The sequence below is a fragment of the Prionailurus bengalensis genome, chromosome B1 (genome assembly GCF_016509475.1).
Source record: "Prionailurus bengalensis isolate Pbe53 chromosome B1, Fcat_Pben_1.1_paternal_pri, whole genome shotgun sequence".
NCBI lineage: Eukaryota > Metazoa > Chordata > Mammalia > Carnivora > Felidae > Prionailurus > Prionailurus bengalensis.
The window spans coordinates 193,559,467-193,580,050 of NC_057344.1; the positions used below are offsets into that span (position 1 = coordinate 193,559,467).

Consider the following 20,584-nt stretch of genomic DNA (forward strand, 5'->3'; position numbering starts at 1 on the left):
TTCTCTCTGAAAGATATGTTGAGGTTAAATACAAATGCCAACTCCTCTGTGAAGCCTTCCTTGATTTTACCAATTTGAATGAATCCCTCCTTCCTTGGAGGCTCTTTGTAGATTAGCATTTCATTCATCAGTTTGCAGATGCCTACTATATTATGCCTTAGGTTTTTCCTGCCCTGTCTCCACTGCTAATTCCAGGTGTCCCAGAAGATCTTAAGCAGGATCTGAACTAACAGCCGTGAGGCCAATGCGGAGTTTGAACTCAGGAACCATGAGATCATGAGCTGAACTCAAGTCAGACGCTCAATCGACTGAACCACTCAGGTACCCTAAGCCTCTTTTTACAGAAGGGAAAACAGAGGCACAGAGAGGTTAGTTAAGTGCCCAAGGTCACACAGCCAGATGCAGGATTCTGGATTTAAACTAAGTCAGTGAGGCTCCAAAGTTCATCCTCTAAAAGACGATCAAGTCTGCTTCTCTGTGGTCAAGACCCTGGAGGCGGGAATTAGTTCTGCAAGTAAGGTGTATGCTCAGCACTTGGCACAGTACTTAGTGCAGGGTAAGGACTCAATAGCGACTTGTCGTGAGTGAAGCAAGTACAGGTTTCATATCTCTCTTAGTGACCTGGAAATAGAGGCTATGCCACATAAATCTCATTTATCTTCATCCCCCTGTCACATCTCCGCTGTATCTTGCACATGTATGTTAGCCAAATGCTTATGGAATGAAGGGGCAGAAAAGAAAAGACGGGGCACAGAGATAGGTAGGGAAGGGCCGAGAGGGGAACAGAGAGTGCTAAGAAAACCAGCTTTCTGGGGGCGCCTGGGTGGCGCAGTCGGTTAAGCGTCCGACTTCAGCCAGGTCACGATCTCGAGGTCCGTGAGTTCGAGCCCCGCGTCGGGCTCTGGGCTGATGGCTCAGAGCCTGGAGCCTGCTTCGGATTCTGTGTCTCCGTCTCTCTCTGCCCCTCCCCCGTTCATGCTCTGTCTCTCTCTGTCCCAAAAATAAATAAACGTTGAAAAAAAAATTTTTAATAAAAAGAAAACCAGCTTTCTGAAACAAGCGAGCAAAAGGAATTGGAGAGGGTGCAGTTGGGTAGATTTTAAAAAGGACGATGACTTTAATACCCAGAGGGATCAGGCAGATAATAGAAATCAGGGACAGTGGCTGGAGAAGGCCATCAAGAGATCGAGGGAATAGCGGTAAAGATCAGGTCCCACCACACGCCGCCAACATGGGATGGGTCCAAGGGTGGCCAGAGCTCATGAGGTTTCGAGAGAAGATGAAAATCTGAATTTCCTACGAAACTCTTTATTTTTGCAAACTGTTGGCAAGTATTCCAAATTAAAAGAAAAATAAACACTCTGTGGGCTAAATCTAATGTGAATATGGCAAGAGGAGGTCCCTAGCGTAAAGGTCAGGTCAGCTTTTAAATCGTCTTGAATGTCTGTGTGAAGAGTTTTGGAGTTTATTCAATACACATCGTGCAAAATCATATGTAAACTCATGGCTCAGGCTCTGGGGGTAACAGGACTGTCACAACAGGGGTTAGACTCGTTCATTTTTTTACGGTATACAAACATGGCTGTTGGATTTCTCTACGGTTTCCTGAAGGAGTTGATCTGCAGCCTTAACATGAGCACATCCTTTCTCTTACTTATGCGCAGCCCTGGGCCAGAATAACACGAGTCATAGCTGGTCCCTTAAGAAATAGGGAACTGGCAAAACCAGCCAGGTGACCTGATGGTGCAAAGGGTTAAACAGATGCCTGCAATTTGGGGAGAACATCCTGGAAGATTTGGGGCAGCAATAAAAGGGGAAGTAAAGAGGCCGGGCTTCAGGGAGAATGGGTAGAAGTGGGGGCGGGGGACAAGGGGTGCCTGCAATTAAGCAGGACAAAGAAGACACTTCACCCTCTTGTCTTCTCCTCCACTTACTCAGGTGTGTGTGGCGTGAGCACCCGCTGGCGGCCCAGCACCACACTAGCCACCGAGGCCAAAGAACAGAGATGCCCTAAAGACGAACATGGACCTGGATGTCGAGCCGCGAAGTGCGTAAGGATTTTGCCCCCGTGACTTACTAGTTGTATGACTTTGAAGAAGTTTCGGAGCAGCTTGAAGCCCCAGTTTCCATATCTGTAAAATGGGGGGAGTAGTCAAAAGAATCACCTAGGGTTACTTCGAGATCAATAAAGAATATTTGTGTATTCCACTGAGCATAGTGCTTCCCACGTAGTAAGGACTTAATAAGTGAGAGCAATGAGCACGTAGACATGTAAATTCTCCACTGGAAGAAAACAGAAGATCCAGTGTTGACCGAGATGGGGACATTGTTTTCTGTCCCTTCCTTTTGTTTACAGCAGTCCCTCTCACCCGTCTCCACAGTTTGGCTTTCTGGAGTCTCAAGTACCAGCTGGAAGCAGAAGCTTCTCCTTCCGACGAATGTCAGCAGTAGGCTGGTGCTGCGTCACATGCCTATGTCACTCACCTCCTTCATATCTGATCTCGCTGGCATGTTATCACCTCACATCTTCACAAGTGGGGTGAGTACAATACAGTCAGATCGTTGGAGAGAGGGAGCCGGAGAAGGTGGAGACCACTGTATTTCCTTCATAGCACACACTACGGTTTGAAATTAGGTTCCCAAAGGCTTTTTAGTTCTCCGATGTTGTGTCCTTTCTCATCCTCAGTGGACTGCAAGGGACAAGAGGACAGGGAGCATGTCTGCTACCCACGTTGGCCTCCCGGTGTTCCCTAGCACCTAAGTGTATGTTAGGTACCTAACAATAATAATATTTTTTGAGAATTTATATGTGTGGGTGCTTTTTAAAAAGTATTTTTTAAGTTTACTTATTTTTGAGAGAGAGAGCGAGAGAGAGAGAGAGAGAGAGAGTGTGTGAGCAAGCCGGGGAGAGGCAGAGAGAGAGGGAGACAGAGAATCCCAAGCAGGCTCCACACTCAGCACAGAGCCCGATGCGGGGCTTGATCCCACGAACCATGAGATCATGACCTGAGCCAAAATCAGGAGTCGGGTGCTTAACCGACTGAGCCACCCAGGCGCCCCTATATGTATGGGTTCTAGTACATTGCAGCGTGTTATCTCATCTAATCCTTTGCAACAATCTTATGGGTGGTTACTCTCATTGTTTCTGGTTTGAAAACAGTGTGACAGACGCACAGAGAGATGCAGTCACCTGCCGAAGCTCCCAGGGCAGGCAGGTGGTGGAACCAGAATTGAAAAGTGCTCTGACCAGTGCTACGGTCCTCCGGGCCCCCTTCTACCATGAATGAAATACCCGTGGAATAAATGAATTCATGAAGGATTCATGAAAAAAGATTCAGAGGGGAGGTGATAACTTAATTGGACAGAGGTCGAATAAGAGTTTACAGGTGAACAAGGGCCAAAAGTACAATGTGCACATGTGTGTGGAACAGGATTGTAAAGTTTAGGAAGACCAAGGATAACAAGCAAACAAACAAACAAAAGGGGTGTGTGCGTGTGTGTGTGTGTGTGTGTGTGTGTGTGTGTGATAAAGACAGAGAGGGAGACAGAGAGAGAGAGGGAGTGAGTGCAGGTCTTAAGGCGCCCTGTGTGCCTCACCGAGGAGTATGGACATTTTCTTTCTGGTGGCAGGGAAACCATGAGGGAAGAGCAGTTTTTCTTTTCTGCAGCCAGCATTCCGATAATGACAAAGACCAATCCCAAGTCAGAAAAGAATTGTGAATCTGAGCAGGGAGGCCAGTGTGCAGACTCTTGAGGCAGCAAAGATGAGAAGCTATGTGGCCCAAGCAGTATACGGTTTCCGATCTTTCTGCATTTAGTCTTTAGGTACTAACAGGAAGCAGTATTTCCAATGATAACTTGGAATGGTCTGCAAGAATTAATGAGAGCAAAATTTTACCTTCTATTAGAAAGAAGTTCCCCAAATGGATCTTTGAGCTTTTCCTTTCCTTTCCTTTCCTTTCCTTTCCTTTCCTTTCCTTTCCTTTCCTTTCTTTTCTTTCTTTCTTTCTTTTTTTTTTTCTGATCAATATTGGGCTGCACATGCCTGCTAGGTGTTACTTTGCTTCTTTTTCCGAAAAAGCCACGTAAACACAAACTCAGGCAGGCACTAAACTCTTGGAACGTCCTTAGTTTGGGAATCTAAACACAAGGAACCGTTAGATTTTGCAGTGGCCATCATTTCAAAACATAAATCAAGCCAAATTTGTTTGAAATCTCGTCTTTAGAAGGTTGTGTGTTTTGACAAACCTTGCAGCAAATTCAGTCCAGCTTTTGGATTTGTAATGAAACTTGAAACTAAGCATGCTGGCCTGCCCTGGGGTCTTCTCGAACAAGTTCCAAGCAGCCCGAGTGTAATGCCTCCCCTAATCTCATCCTGGCAAGGGACTTTACTGTGTTGAGTTGCACTACAAGTTTGGGGTGGACCCTACGTGTATCTCCTCCAATCAAGACAAAGGGCTGATCGAGACAGCAATTTGGGGGTATTTCTGTTCCTGAGTATTCTTAAAGAGTGTAAATTACAGAATTAGCAATACCTTATCCCCTGTTGGCTAGTGACTTGGAGATACCCCAAGCCATGATTGGGGCAGAAAGTTAATTAATCTGCTTATTAAAAAGAAGAAATGTCTCATTTGCATGCATTTACATTCAGGGGCTTGCGTGCATCACCCTTTTTGGTGGTCTCTGCTTTCTCTTCTTAATACCACAGACCTAGCTAGGTCTTAGCTCAATACATTTACATTTTCTGCATCTAGGCTTTGTTTGAGGGGTATACGTCTGGTTATCATTGGGTCCAGTAGAGTGGGGTTGCCATATGGATCGTTTAGTTCTCTGTAGAGATCCTTTCCCCTCCCTTGAGCTGTGCCCGTTTTCCTCCAGCTATCATGTACCTCGGTTGCAAAAAGATTTATGTTCTTGACCAATCTTGGAAAATAAAGACTTTGCCTCCATCAGAGTTGGACATGTTATTTGGGGATGAGCCATTCAATTATCTGCAATTTCCTACTCAACTGAATTTTCCACGGTCATTTTTGTGGGAGTTTCCCCCTTGTTGCTTTTCCTATCTTATTTGGAGGTCGGCTTTGGGAGGTTTTTTGGTTTTTTTTTTTTTTTCTTCTTGAAAAAAAAAAAAAGCCCACTGCTCCAAGGGTGTATCCTAGACATTCCACATTCAGAATGATTGTTTTACCTGAAAATGCTTCCGTAACCTGAACCCAGGCCCCCCTTAAACCTGCTTGAACTGAAGCCTTGGGAGAAGAGGGAGGGGCTGGGAAGAGGGGTGATTGGGGAGCGTGGGGGTGAGGAGGGGGTGGAAATGCAAAAGCTGTAAGAAGCCCTTGGAACAAGAGCAAGTAAACCCAAAACTATATGGGGAGATTAGTGCAGAAGGAAATCTTGGCTTGCCAGTGAATCACCAGCTCTAATACAGGGGACCACAGTGCAGTGTTGCTGTATTTTGTGGTAATCACATTTCTGATACATTACAACAGTGTGACTGTCAGGGGTGAGTGGCTCAGGCAGCGGTTAAACCACCTATATGCTAACAAGCTTAGCAATCAGGTTGTGAAGGGTCCTGGCTGGAGGAAAAAAATTAAAACCAAACCTTAGACTTCTGTCAGACTGTGAGGAGAATTATATTTTTGAACTAGTCTACAGTGTGGACAGGAAATGACCTCTCCACAAACTGCTTCTTTAAAAACAAGCAGTGGTGCCTAAAGCCATCCAGCCTCCTCTCTCTCTCTCTCTCTCTCTCTCTCATTCACTCCCTCCCTCCCTCCCTCCTTCCCTCCCTCCTTTCCTCCCTTCCTCCCTACCAACCTCCCTTCCTCTCTGAAGCTCCTGCTCTCTCCCTCTCCCTCCTCTCCCGTGCTCCCTCCCTCCCTCCTTTCCTCCCTCCCTCCCTCCCTCCCTCCTCTCGCTCTCTCTCTCCTCTCCTGCTATAGAGGGCTCCAACAGCAGTTCCCAGCCAGTGTGTTCAGCCTGCCTGCCTGCCTGCCTCTGTGTGTGTATGTGTGTGTGTGTGTGTGTGTGTGTGAGCGTGTGCGTGCGTCTACTTTGTACTGTGAGGAACACAGCCCATGTGCTCTGCATGGACGTTACTGATACTCTGTTTAGCTTGATTTTCGACAAGCAGGCAAGATGTCCAGCACACCACATGACCCCTTCTATTCTTCTCCTTTCGGCCCATTTTATAGGAGACATACACCATACATGGTACAGCCAGAGTACCGAATCTATGAGATGAACAAGAGGCTGCAGGCTCGCACAGAGGTAAGTACTCCAACCTTGGGTGTATGTTTGTGTGTTTTTTTCAAACTGTGCATGGGCTTTTCCTGGGCTGCTGGCTGAATTCTGTGGGAAGTGTCCCACTAGATACTACCACGTACGTGGAAATGAGCGCCAGGATGAATCCACTAGTTTGAACGCCGGGCTTCCAGGCACAGCAACTCTTGGAGCTGGGGACAGTTTCTGCCGGAATCTTGAAATAGACAGCCCAGCACTTGATTTGCCTGCCGGGGCTCCAGAAATGCTCTTCTTCCAGAACTCTGGGGTTTGCAGGCTCTGAGTCAGTCCCGTTAGTGTTTCGTGAGATATAATTCCAAGGGATTTTGTGATCATTTGCATCTGGCAAAATACATTTTTAACAAATCCCAGAGGAAGTCTGCTTTGACCTGCATTTGCTTTTCAAAGTCATCAAAATCGAGGTGGAGGGGGGAGAAGGGTAAGCCCACACACTTTTCTGAACTAGCCCTGGAGGGACACATTGTTTGTGTATTTCCGTGTTAAATTCAGAAACCAGTTGCTTGGGGCAAGGGGGTTCTCGACTTCTCTTATCGCTGCTGGGAGTGTCTCCTAAGGAGCTCTACCTTCCCCGGAGCCGGCTCAGCCTTCAAGTCAGCTTGAGTTTTGCATATTTGTAATCTTGTGCCTGAGAGGGGGGAGTGAGCCTCTGCCTCCTCGGCCAGCAACTCTGGGAGCCGAGTGAACAGGACTTTCAGAACTTTGTAAATGCAAAACTCCAGACTGCCTCCTGCAATTTAAATATTTAATGCCAGCTGACTTTTTCTCTGGGCTAGCCTGGCCGGGTCTTGCTGCTGGGCTGCTGGGCTGTCCAATTTGCCTGTAAGTTGGGGCTTTGTGTTGAAGTGTTTTGACAAGGAGTTTGTGATGGGTGCACCAAAGTGACTTTGGGAAGTAGAAATCGCTGGGAATTCCGTCTTCTCTGCCGGAGTACAAAATACCCAGAGGGCTGATGGCACAGAGCTTTAAGGAAATAGCCTTGGTGGAATTTTAGATTGAACACTAAGTCTCAGCTCTGGAAGGGGACTCTGTTAATGTTGTATGATAAAATAAAGCACACTTGCTTTAAATTGTCAACAGAGCCATGGAGAATTCATGACGTTTAATGCATTTAATACAGCTAACAAGATGTGACCTGCTTTCTGATTGGCTAACTCCTGGACAAGGACTGATGTTTTTTAAAAAACTGGGTTGTCTTTAGTACTGCTGTTTTCTTTATATGTTAATACATCATAGAAGTTAAATATAATTGATGATACTGTTTCTCTCCCCAGAAGCCAGTAGCTTTTACAGAAGTGTAAACTCTGTTTTGCTTAGGGTGGCGACCTGTTGGCAGGAAATGATATTCGTGTGTGTTGTGGGGTGTGTGTGTGTGTGTGTGTGTGACAGTTTGTATCTTTCATTCAGGTTTTTGCAACTTTGTTGGACTCTTAAATTCTTGCATGAGCTATTGGTTGTCAGAGCCTGCTTATCAGAATTAGGGGGATAGAAAATGACTTGTAGTTCAGGCACACATTAATTGCTATACAAATTTGAGGTGAAAAAAGGTCTTAAAAATATACTTGGTTGAAAACAAGAGAACAGGGGCCATGAAGGCTCAATTCTTGAACAGCTACAGGATTTAAAAAAATAACCTGTGTCCAGCTCGCGTTTTAGAAAGTTTTTGAGAAGTTGTGGAATGAGGTTTTTCTCCCATCCTCCTTGGTCAGAAGAACAGGCGGATTTCTCTGATGTCTATGTTCCCCTGTGCTCCTTAAATTATCACTTGGCCGGGTCACAGCTAGATTATCTGGGGGCACTTCTGTGTCCTGGCCCTCACAAAAATCTACAGTTGCAGAAAAGTCCCACATTTGTTTTGCATTTGAGAGAACACCTTCGAAAAGTCCCCCATTTGTGGTATGTTTCTTAAAAATGTCACATTATCTTTTGTGAGAGCTGAACTCAGGAACTCCTACCTTTTGGATTATGGGGTATTACTTTTAAAGATTTTCCCCTGAGTAGAAAAAAAAACAGCTTCATAGCTCAAGAAACTGGAGAGAAAAGCTTGCTCTGACAAATCTTAAAGATTTTTTTAAAAACCTCTCTGACTGTGACAAAAAAGCACGGTGAACTGTTTTCTGGTATGTTCTAGAGCCAACCCCGAACATTTCCCCACTAATTAGATCTTCATTACAATTATCCAAATAATTGCCCTGACACTTCTTTTCTCTTTGCCAAGCCGTAAATGGTGTCATGAACCCAAGGCCATAAATTTGTTTTTATTTCATATGTAAAAAGGAGAGAATAAAATAATTTCTACTTAGCCATTTAAATATTAACATTAAATACTACATTTTGATCACAGTTTGTAATTGGAATAGAAAATATTTCGAAAAAAAAACTTTTCGTGAGAAAGTTACCTTGTGCCTTACCAACAATGATTATTGATGATAAAGTTGTTCTGAGCCCTGTAGACGGTTGACATAAAATACAATAATACCCAGCAAGAGTTACCAGGTTATTCACACACAAAATCAAATAGATTATTGAGTGACTTTTGGAACTTAACCAATGCATTCAATCATTGTGGACAAAAGAGACTCACTTCTTTCTCCTGTCTTCTGGTTCCTGCTCCTATATTACCTGGTACTATTTCACTGACTCCTCATTACACACACACACACACACACACACACACACACAATCAGGGTAATACTCTCAAGTCCCTATTCCTTTTTAAACATAGATTTGGTTAGAAAGAAATTGTAGCAAATCAATGTTGAATGAATAAATTGTAATCGAGTTTGTAGAAATTTCCTAGTAACCTCCTTTTTATGGAAAGGAAAGAAAGTGGTAAGGAAGCAAGGGGTTTACCTATTCTCCCCCAGTAGCTGACCCCCAACCCCTTCCCTGGGGCATTCTCTCAAGTGATTGGTGCATTTCTTCCAATTAAATCAAATCGAAGTCCATCAGAAGCTGAGTAGTTACAGTTTTGAGAGCACTGGATTGGGAGTTCTCCTGTTCCTAACTTGTTTCTGTCACTTACTAACTATTTGGCATAGATATCACGGTTCCTCATCTGAAAATTACCTTGCAATACCCCTCTAACTTAAAAATTCAGATTCTGCAAAAGTCCTGGGTTTGGTTTTCTTCTGTATGAGAGAGTGTTGCAAGCCAGCACGAGGAGCACAGACATTATTTCTTGGTTCAGGGTATTCAGTTCAAAGTCACAAATGACACCGAAATAATGCGGTGACAGTGGAGAAAACACGGAAAGCAGAGACCCTGCCAGCCTTGTTTAAAGTAGCACTTGGAGCCTGAAGTTCCTGGGACATAGTAGTTACTCAGTAAACATCTGTTAACTTGCCACTACATGGAAGAGGAGAGAAAGTTTGAGAACTAGGTCCTTGGAATTAATTCTGATGCCTTTGGGGGCCTGGTGCTCCCTGAAGCTGCTTTGGGCGTCAGCTTCCCCCACCCTAAAAGTGCTCTCTCTTCCCCACACTCTCCACATTTATTTCACCATGACATAATTTAGATCCATAATCTTTGTGGCAAAAGCAAGCAAGTCTCTAAGAGATTATAGGACCTTTTTAAAGGAACATGAGTGTATTACAAAGCAAACAAAAACAACAAGAATATGTTTTCTATGCTATTGGCTGTTCTGCGAAATAAAGTTTATTTGCAACATCAGAATCTCAGTGGAATTTCGTAAAGAAATGCATGGGTGTCCTCCCTACCCCCGCCCCCCCCCCCCACTTTTTAAATGAAATTAAGAGAAACTCTTTGAGATTTGCGTCACAGTTGGTCACTAGTAATTCCCAGGCAGTAGGAAGGGGGTGACATTTTCCGTTGTGTAGGCTACCATGATTTACCCGTGTCTTCTAAAATTCATGGATGGTCTTGCTGTCCCAAATGTATCCGGGAGGGACACAAGTGCACAATTATACAGTTAGTTTAGCATCGCACACAGAGTGCGATCAGGTAGGCTATAAAAACATGGTGTACAGATATCAGAATTTGTTCTCCGAAAAGCTTCAGTAATCACAAAAACAGCATTTTCCCCCCACTTCCTGAGCTCCGTGAAATGAAAATATAGGTAAAATATGAAACACATGATAGTGACCTTCATTTTTCGAGAAAAGATTTCACTGATGTTGGATCCTTCTAGAATTTCAGAAAGTTTATCAAGTTATAAAAATCTCCTTATCGTTGGTAACTTTTCTGTACTTTGTCCTCATTCAAACTACCAAACTCGTCTGCATTGCAATAAAGCTGTTTTTAAGTATATATATATATTTTTTTCCTGTTGGCAATGCGCTCCTTTTAATAAAATACCACCAACTCCAGGAAAGTGTGGGTTCCATTATGTATTTGTTCTGTTTCGAGGGTTTTTCTCCCCCCTTTCTTTTATCAACATTACACATCCCACTCCAAAAGAGAAAACCGTGATTACAATTGGAAGCCACACACACAAGGTTTTTATTAGAATTACAGTTTTTGGTTTTACAGGATTTAATATGAACGTGAAAAATGTTTGAAGACCTTGAAATTTAAATCTGCTGCTTGTACCCCTCCTGGTCCTTCTCTCAAACTCCCTGGGGGGGGGGGTGGGAGGGGACTGAAGGGGGGGGGGCTTTCATTCTTCTCTTTCAGTTACATTTTTATATACTTCAGTCACAGGGTTTCCCGTTGTAACATCATGTTTATTCATGGGGTAGCTGAATATCCCTGATCAGACGGAGTCTAGTTAAAATGAGATTAGGTATTTTGGATAGGTAGAAAAAAGTGAGAAATACTTTGTGATAACTTGGATTTTTTTTTTCCCCTAGAAATTTAGAAAGAAACATGTTGCCGTTGCTCCGCATCATAGGAATGATTTTCAGTGTTAAACACAGAACTTCCCAAGTTTTTCCGAAGGGGGTTGGTGAGGAGTGGGGGGAGGGGGCGTTGGTAGTGGTAAGGAAAGCGGTTTTGAAAATGTTAAATGAAACCAAAAGTGCAGTTTTAAAAAGGAGAACTTCCAAACTCTCTTATTTTTCAGAATCTCTGCATGGCCTCACAAAACAAACTGCAGGACTCATACCGATCTTATTTTCCTGACGTCTTTTTATTTCCCCCCCCATGCTCTTGCGATGGGAACTGTTTTTAATTAAAAATTGCTGCAAACTAACTATTAGTAGGGAGGCCAAGAAGAAGAAGAAAAAAAATCTCTCAACTCCCATTCAACACAGATTCTTATCAGTCTAAAATCAATGCATATTTAAATCTCTCCCTTTTTGGTGTGTAAATGATAATATAGGATTTAAAACAGTATGCATTTTTTATGCATTTAGCTTTTTGTTTGGGTTTCAGAAAGAAATTAATTTAAATTGTATGGAGAACAGGGCTATAAATCTCCTTTTATTATATTTGTCCACATTAACTCATTTTTCACGAGAAACACAGAACACCTCCTTTCTGAACAAGCCAACAAAACATAAAACAAACAACCCTGAATATCCAACTTTATCCATAGTCAAGAACAAGATTCATCAACTTATTTGGATTTGGTTGGTGGGTCTCAAAAATATAATTGATCTGGGAAAACAATCTCTTTTTTAAAGTGTCAGAAAACAGAGCTTTAAAAAAATGTTCAACTGATGTGGAGAGTACATATACCTTTGTCATTATCTGACAAAGATATTGTTTGCTTCCCTTTCTGTTTTTTTTCTTTCTTTCTTCTCTTTCTTTCTTTCTTTCTTTCTTTTCTTTTTCTTTCTCTCCCATTCCTTCCTTCCTTTCTCTTTTTCTTTCTTTCTTTCTTTCTTTCTTTCTTTCTCTTCTTTCTTTCTTTCTTTCTTCCTCTTTTTTCTTTCTTTCCCTTCCTTCCTTCCTTCCATCAGTTTGAGCCTAGATTTTTTTTAAAAACTCACATTGTAGGAGCATGCATCTGGACATAGGCAACTATCAATACTTAAAACAAAATTCGGTTATCTCTTCGAGAATTGCCGTATTTTAGACAATGACAGTATCTGGGAATACAGAGGTGATTAAAATATTTTTCTGTCCTCTGGGAGCTTACAATTTGGTAATGAAGGAAGACATACAAACCAAGCCTTACAATGAAGTGCCACGATAGGTTCATAGTGTATTATGGGTGTGTCCATGTACTGAAAGGTATAGACCCTTCTGAAAGGTCATCAGGATGATAATAGTTAACATCATTGGGGTGCTCGCTATGTGTTGAACATGGGGCTAAGTGTTTTCTGTGGGTCGGTGCCTGTAATCCTTCTGCTTACCTCATGAGGTAGGTACTACTAACTGCATTTTTACTGAGGAAACAAAGGGATAAGTAAATTGTCGAAGGTCACACAGATGGTAGTTTAGTTTTAGAGACTGTGCTGTTAACTTCGCTGCTGTAACACCTCTCTTGCGATAAGAAATACTAGCCAGGACTTTGGTTTCACCTGTAGAAATGTATTAGGCACTGCCTGGAAAGTGGACCTCGTCTACGTAACTTGACTTGACCACTTGTCTCTCAAACTCTTGACTGATTTCAAAAGGGATGATGTGAAATCCCAAAGGATGATGCCAGAGGTGGAAAATATACCCTGTTTGTTGACAAAAAGAACCAAAATGAAACTCCCTATGGAAGAATGAGTGTCCTCGGTATTCATTGAAGTGGTCTTCTCTCAAGAGTCACTGAAAGTGTTGTGGACTGTGATGCATAGTCACCTCAAAGTTTAATTCTTTTGCTTAAAAATAGTTAGGTTTCCATCCTGTGCTGGACTCTTCTCAGGCAGGCTCTGTGGAAGACGGTGTTTTAATTGTCTTAAACAATTAAAATATAAGGAGATTAAATTACAGTCAGAGTTTGTCATGGTGTTAGCTTCCTTTGCATCAATTAGGAATCTTAGAGGTGCCTGGGTGGCTCAGTGGGTTAAGCGTCTGACTTTGACTTAGATCATGATCTCCCGGTTCGTGGGTTCGAGCCCTGTGTTGGGCTCTGGGCTGACAGCTCAGAGCCCGGAACCTGCTTTGGAATCTGTGTCTCCCTCTCTCTCTACCCCATCCCCTGCTCACAGTCTGTCTCCCTGTTTCTCTCTCTCTTAAAAAAAAAAAAAAATTAAAAAAATTAAAAATAAAAGGAATTTTAGAGAAAATAAGGTGTCCAGGGGCTTCCTACCCACCTAGTCTGATCCTGATCCTCTTGTATGAGGCAGTCTCCACACCTTGTGTCTCTGCGTTTCTTTGTGGGAGGTGATGTTCCTTCCTTACCCTTGCACCCCTACTTGGGCTCCCAGTGAGGCCACTGTCTTTACGGTAAACGCCTGCCACTTGTCGGACATAAGATGGGTTTCCTCATTTATCCACCCCAAGCCTGACATGCATGCATTCTCGTTCTCCTTTAACAGATAAAAGTGAAACCCAGAGACGGGGAGGCGGAGGCCATACCCCGGCATCCCTGGGGACGCCATCTTCTAACTCCTGCCTTCGGTGTTCTCTCCCAACGCAGGCGGGAAGGGCTCCCCACCCCTTTTGGAGGCCCTGACTTGCCCTCACTTGGCCACCACTTTCGACTAACCTAATTTGAAGTGTTAGCCTTCCAAATGAAAACAGAGGCTCAGGGTTAGAGATTTGACAGATCCCTCTGAAGAGGTGGGGAGTACTCTGTCCTGGTGACATCCCAACCCCATCCACTCTTTTCAGGGTTTGGAGGGCCACCCAACTGTGCTCCCTGCTGCCTCTCTCCATCTTAAAATCTGTTCCCCGCAAGCAGCCGCAGTGATATTTTTGAAGCGTAAATCCGATCGCATCCCTCTCTAGCTTTCCCTCACACCTAGCGTCAGCTCCCAACTCCTTGCTCTAGCTGTGAGAATACAATTGATCCTGAGGTCTCATCTCATCTTCTACATGTTCAGTGGACTCCAGCCATAAGGACCACCTTTGGCTCCATTAACTCTTCGAGCTCATTCACGGCTCAACATCTTTGCCCTCGGTGGTGGGATAACTCTATTCCTCCATAATAATCCATAGAAGTATTAGCAGGCCTAATTTGAATTAGAATTTGGCCTGATGTTGACTTTATTTGCAGGTGATCAATTAAGTATCTCAAAGAAAGCAATGACCACGAAGGGTAAGCGTCCAGCACTTAGTAGGTCCTCTACTGACCAGCTTAAATGTGCCCTTCACAGGAAAGCTCCCCTGGATCACCTCAATTAAAATTCCCTCCCTTAACCCCACTCACTTTCTATCGCATGGCCTGATCATTTTCTTCACAGAAATGACAGCAAGCCAATAGTTTCTTGCTTCTAGTTTATTTCTTAAGCGTTTGCTTTTCTCCCCCAGAATACGAGCTGTGTGAGGGCAGGGGCCTCATTTGTCTTGTTCAGAGTTGTCAATCACAGCCCCCCCTCCCCGCCGCACCTCCCCATGCCCCATAGCGCACAGTTGATATGCAAAATACATCAGTTGAATAAAGGAAATTAAGTTGTACCAACACTACCCAGATTCACACTGGAGTTTACCTCGAGTCTTACCAACAGTTACAGCTGGAAAAAAATCTGTAAGCCTAATAGTCTGGTGAATGTTCACTGATAGAATGCTCTGCCAGACCTGCAGAAAAAAAGAAGGCTGAAGAGGGAATTTCTTCTGTGAAGAAAGCATTGACCTGAGAATCTTGCCTTCTGGGTGGTGTGAATCTGTGGGGAGTCTCCTGACTTCTGATTAAAAACCTTTATACTTATCCTAGTGTTTTTCCTCATCTGATATATCTACCTCTTATCTCTCTTTGGATCTGCCGAGGGGGCCACAGCCGTGAGTTATGATATGAATCGTGACCACACCTTACATTTCCCGGAGCACTTTGCATTTTGGGAAAGGGCTTTCAGGGCCATTAATTAGCTTGTTTGAAGTGATTTGCCCAACAGAAAATAAGAGAAGTTATATTAGTATATGATGTTGTGGTTTATGATGACTTTGTGTTTGCTAACTGTCGTGCGTTTGTGTGCGTGTGTGTGTGTGCATGAGAGACAGACAGATAGACACAGAGAGAGAGAGAGAGATCCTTGCCCCAATCAGATTGTGTTTGTGTACGTGTGCACCTTCCAGCTGGGAAACATGTGCACCAGTGTCTGTTCCTTTGGAGCAACAAGAGGGACATGCATGGAGTGTAGAGATCTGAACTCAAGTATGACTGATAACAAGTCAGATCCGGATCCAAACCCGGGCTTTGCGTCTTGCCTGCTGTGTGATCTGAGGGAAAGTTTCTTAACTTTTCTGAGGGTTTGTTTTCTTAGCCTGAGTGTTAGGTTGGGAGGGGAATGGCTAAGGCACGTACAATGCCTGGTACAGTAATCCGCCCCCCGGCCCGTGTGCAGTATTGCTTTCCTCGGTTTCAATTATCTGCCGTCAACTGAGGTCCAGGAGCCGGTGATCCTCCTGATATGTTGTCAGGAGGTCAGTAGTAGGCTAACACTATATCGCAATGCCTGCGTCTGTCACCTCCCTTCGCCTCGTCACATAGCCGTTTTGTCATCTGGCATCATCACTGGAAGAAGAGTGACTACAGGATGCTACGGTATTTCGAGACAGAGAGAGCACATTCACATAACTTTTATTCCAGCATACTATTATAACTGTCTCATTGTCTTGTTAATTACTATTAATCTCTTTCTGGACCTCATTTAGGAATTACACTTTATCATAGTTCTGTATGATAGGGAAAAACGTGGTAAATATGGGGTTTGGTACTATCCACAATTTCAGGCATCCATTAGGGGGCTTGGAATCATCTCCCACATGGAAGGGAGGATTTCTATGTGTAGTAAGTGCTCAATAAATGTGAACCAAGATAATGATCATAAGCTGTTGCCCTTATTCTCTATCCTATCAGCAAATCGAGTAGTGTAAGTAATGAAACACTGCTTGACTTCCTGAAAGTATCTTTAAAAATATTTTTTTCGCATGGTTTGTACTAGCATATTTCCGTTTAATGAGCAAAATTTGCTATGATGTTATAAGACTTGTGGATTTGGTATTCTCACAATATATGCTAACGTGACCAGGGTTTTTCAGTGCCATACAGTAGTGCTCACGTGATAATCATATACCTCTGGTGGCCGCGATCGCCCCCAAAATCCAGGTTGTAATGATCTCTGAGACATACCCGTAGTCTCAGACTAAGGACTGACCGAAGTGTGGGACACATGTCCTCCATTCTGTTGGGAAGAAGCTACGTTCAGGATTTGCTCCGGCTAAGAACTCAGTGGAGAGAACAGAATGTTGAGAGGGTCCCTTGTTCCAGAGAGCCTTTGCAGGGCCACCTAAATGGAGAGCACACACCTGCTGGCCTTGACTGGCCATCTCCTTCAAAGAGGCGCCCTTCTCAACACGCAGCTTCGCACAGACTTCTCCAAGGGAGCTGTGTCAGCAAGGGCTGGAAGCCGGAAGCGCCACCTCCGTGTCTGGACTGATAACAGCCCTGCCAATTGATCATCCGCTGTGACACCTTGTGGCTTGCTCCCTAACACAGTGAAAATGCACACGAGTGGAAGTGGCGATGTGCTGAATGGCACCATGCGGCATCCTTCTGGCCTCAGGGCTCAGGTTGATGGGGAAGAAAGCTGCCTCCTTCCGCTTTCCTTAGAGATGCACCTGGGCGTTCTAATGTGCTGGTATGTCCCACTAATACCAGGGTAGAGTTTCCTTGATTTTTCCTTACTGAATTCTTTAAACTACACATAGCTTCCTACATTACATCTCCTTGACCAACTCACCTGCGATTTTTATTTAGATCTCCACATTAATATTTTTTATAAATCTTTCTAGTCAAGTATCTTGCATAGCTCAAAGATTAAGTTATTTGCACATATATATATATATTTTTTTTTTTTTGAGAGGGTAGTGTTTGTTAAATTTTGCTTCCCGATAGGGTCATTTCTTAGGACTCATGAGGATTTTATCTTGAGACTGAAAACTGTGTAGACAAGCAAAAGCTAAACTAATAAACAAGGCTGACCCTTTGGCAATGTGCACACACACACACACGTCTTCTTCTGCCTTATAATTTCAGCCATGCTTACCCTGCAGTTGACTAAAATTTCTTGCCTAAAACTGAAATGAAGCAGTTGGTGAATATCTCCTGCCTTTGAAAGGTTCTGATGGAGAACATTTGGTGGAGACTACCACTCTCAAAATAGCTGAATCCTAGAATTTCAGAGCTGGAATAGACATGAAAGATCATCCAGCCCTGTAGCTCCTGACTTTGGAAGTGCAGAACCGACGCATAGGCGGGGCTTACCTGGGCTCCCAAGTGCTGTAAAATGGTCTCAGGTTTTCTAAATCTTAACACTTGTTACTTGAGAATAACCAGGAACTGGCCACATTAAACACCATCTTACCAACTGCTACCAATCTTACAAAATTTTCCTTTTTTTTTTTTTAAAGTTTATTTATTTATTTTGAGATAGTATCCCGAGCAGGCTCCACGCTGTCAGCACAGAGCTGGATGTGGGGCGCCAACTCAGGAACCGGGAGGTCATGACCTGAGCCAAAATCAAGGGTCCGACGCTTAACCCACTGAGCCACCCAGGCACCCCCTACAAAAACTTGTATGTTTGAAATCCCTTTCACCTTTTCCGATTTTCTGATTGCGCTAAAATAGTATCAGTCTTTAACATCATGCTGCTGATGTTGAAAAACACATCACTAGTCTACATTGCTGCAGACTTTATGGGGCGCCTGGGTGGCTCAGTTGGTTAAGCGTCTGACTTTGGCTCAGGTCATCATCTCATGGTTTTTGGGTTCGAGGCCCGCATCAGGCTCTGTACTGACAACTCAGAACCTGGAACCTGCTTTGGATTCTGTGTCTCACTCTCTCTCTGCCCCTCCCCCGCTCACGCTGTATTTCTCTCTGTCTCTCAAAAATAAATAAATGTTAAAAGAGTTTAGAATTGGGGCACCTGGGTGGCTCAGTTGGTTGAGCTTCCGACTTCGGCTCAGGTCATGATCTCATGGTCTGTGTGTTCGAGCCTCATGTCGGGCTCTGTGCTGACAGCTCGGAGCCTGGAGCCTGCTTCAGATTCTGTGTCTCCCTCTCTCTCTCTGACCCTCCCCTGTTCATGCTCTGTCTTGTCTGTCTCTCTGTCTCAAAAATAAATAAACATTAACAAATTTTTTTAAAAAATAAAAGAATTTAGAATTTATGATTGTTTTCTCTGCCAATTTATTTAAAATTAAATTGTATATGTTTTAAAACATATATTTAATTTTTCTAATTTTAAAAACATGGTGCATTATTAACATAAAGTATTTATAAATACAACAATGTGCAAAGAGGCATATACACATTTTCTCTAAAATACAAGCAAAAATGGCTGTTAACATATTAGTACGTAAATGGAATCCACACAAGCATGTGTATCAACCTTTTCATGCTTAGGAGCATAGTGGGTGCCCTTTTGAATCCAGCTTTCTAAACTAACATTAGGAGTGTTTCACCACGCTCTTAAACCTTTTTCAAATATATTATGAATTCCCTGAATTCTTTACACTTATGCTTATGTATTGAAAAATAAGATGGCATCTAAATATTAAAAAAATTGTCTGGCTCCTTTGTGCCATGATTTGAACTCGAAGAAGGAGAATTTTTAACAATCTGTCTTGTCCCCCAGTTCTGAGATAAGATACTGACACTAAGGACTTAGCTGTGGTAACTATTATGGTTACCATTAGCATGTAATACTAGTCAGAAATCTTCACTGAGGACTCTCTGTCTCCTTTTAAGAATGATTTTCCCTCCTGCTTGAAGGCAGATCCTTCCCACCTCCGCCCCCCCGCCCCCGACTGTTTTTCTTTCTCTTGTATTTTTTCTGAGTCAAGAGGCGGCAGGCATGCAACCTTGTGTAAGGTTTATAAATCAAAAGATTTTGCACAATTTATACCGGGAAGAAGGAGCTTGAATTAATGTTAAGAGTTAGTGTTGATCTAGAACCAGTAGGCTGGGCCATAGCAAGTTAATTTATGACACCGTTTGAAGGACATATATTCGATTCAAGGAGAAAAGTGATATCTCAAAAAGTGGGCTGTGTCATGAGTTGTATGCAATGTTATCTTATTTTCTTCACTGGATCGAAGAGATCCTTGGGGTCAGGTACTATCTTATTCATGTTTGTATCCTTCATGACAATTTACATTCTCTGTGGCCAATAGTGGTCTTTTTTTAAAGGCACATTTCACAGAGACAGCCATTTTGTAACTAGATTCTGAGTTATCACTGTTTTAATATGGGTAATATACATTTTATAGATAAGCTTCATACACATATGCTTCTATAACAATGTCGTGGTGTGCAATACCCTCCCCAACACAGCACTGGCATTAAATGATTAACTTCTGGAGTCATGCAGACTTATTTTTCTTACTATTTGTATGAACTTGAGTGAATTAATTTACCTTTCTGTGTCTCAGTTGCCCTCCCGGGTAATGTAGGAATGATGACAGAAACTATGTCTTTGGGTTTTTATGAGGATTGAGTGAGATCATTCTTACAAAGTGGTTAGCATGGCGTTTCTCTTCTGTGTGTATTAACTATCATTACTATGGCTTATTTGTTTAGTGGATATTGGACACTTACCTTATGTGATATTTACTGGCCTAGAGATGAAGAGGGAAGGAGTTTAGCGAGGGCACAGTAAGGATCTGTAGGAAGGAGGGTCTTGTGGGATGAGGGGGGATTTGCCAATCTGAAAAGAATGGCGGGAAGAAGGTTTTGGCAGAAGGAACAGCACATGCAAAGAAATTGAGCTTTGAAAGGCGATATCCTGTTTGAGGAAGGGTGAGGATTTGGGCATGGCTGGGGCTCGGGGTCTGGGGAGTCAGGTCAATATGTATGTATTCGTGTCAGGTGGGGTTGGTGAGGGTGGTAGGAGATAAGCCTGGAAAGGAAGTGGGATTCTGATGGTGAAGGCCTTGGTGTGCTGAGCCAGGACGTGTGGTCTTCATCATTGAGAGATTATTTATTTCCTGGACTTCACACAGTAAGTACAAGCAGGACCCTGATGTGATTGTTTAGTTTCTCTGTGCCTTGGTTTTCTCATTGGGAAAATGATACCACAATAGTACTCACCTCACAGGATTGTTTTGGAGAATTTAATGAGATAAGGCCTATAGGTCCCTAGACTAGCACCTGATAAATGGTAGAGATTAAACCAACATTAGCTTCTACCGTATTGGACAAAGGGAACTGATAAAGGTAGTTTTTTGCCTGTGTGTGTGTGTGTGTGTGTGTGTAACACTTTGATCTGCTTTTGGGCAAGATCCC

At 43.2% G+C, this 20,584-nt stretch overlaps 1 protein-coding gene across 10 annotated transcripts in view; it reads left to right on the top strand.

The window, feature by feature from the left end:
- The first annotated feature begins 5,637 nt into the window (after nucleotides 1–5,637).
- LDB2 (LIM domain binding 2) overlaps nucleotides 5,638–20,584 on the top strand; it is a 381,770-nt gene continuing 366,823 nt past the window's right edge. For 4 of the 10 annotated variants that reach the window (XM_043572898.1, XM_043572897.1, XM_043572901.1 and 1 more), the window contains exon 1: nucleotides 5,899–6,270. In XM_043572898.1, coding sequence (XP_043428833.1) covers nucleotides 6,139–6,270 — 132 coding nt within the window. In that variant the 5' untranslated portion in view covers nucleotides 5,899–6,138. Of the gene's footprint in view, nucleotides 6,271–20,584 lie in introns of all 10 variants that reach the window. The other 6 variants (XM_043572902.1, XM_043572903.1, XM_043572895.1 and 3 more) reach the window with 4 other exon arrangements.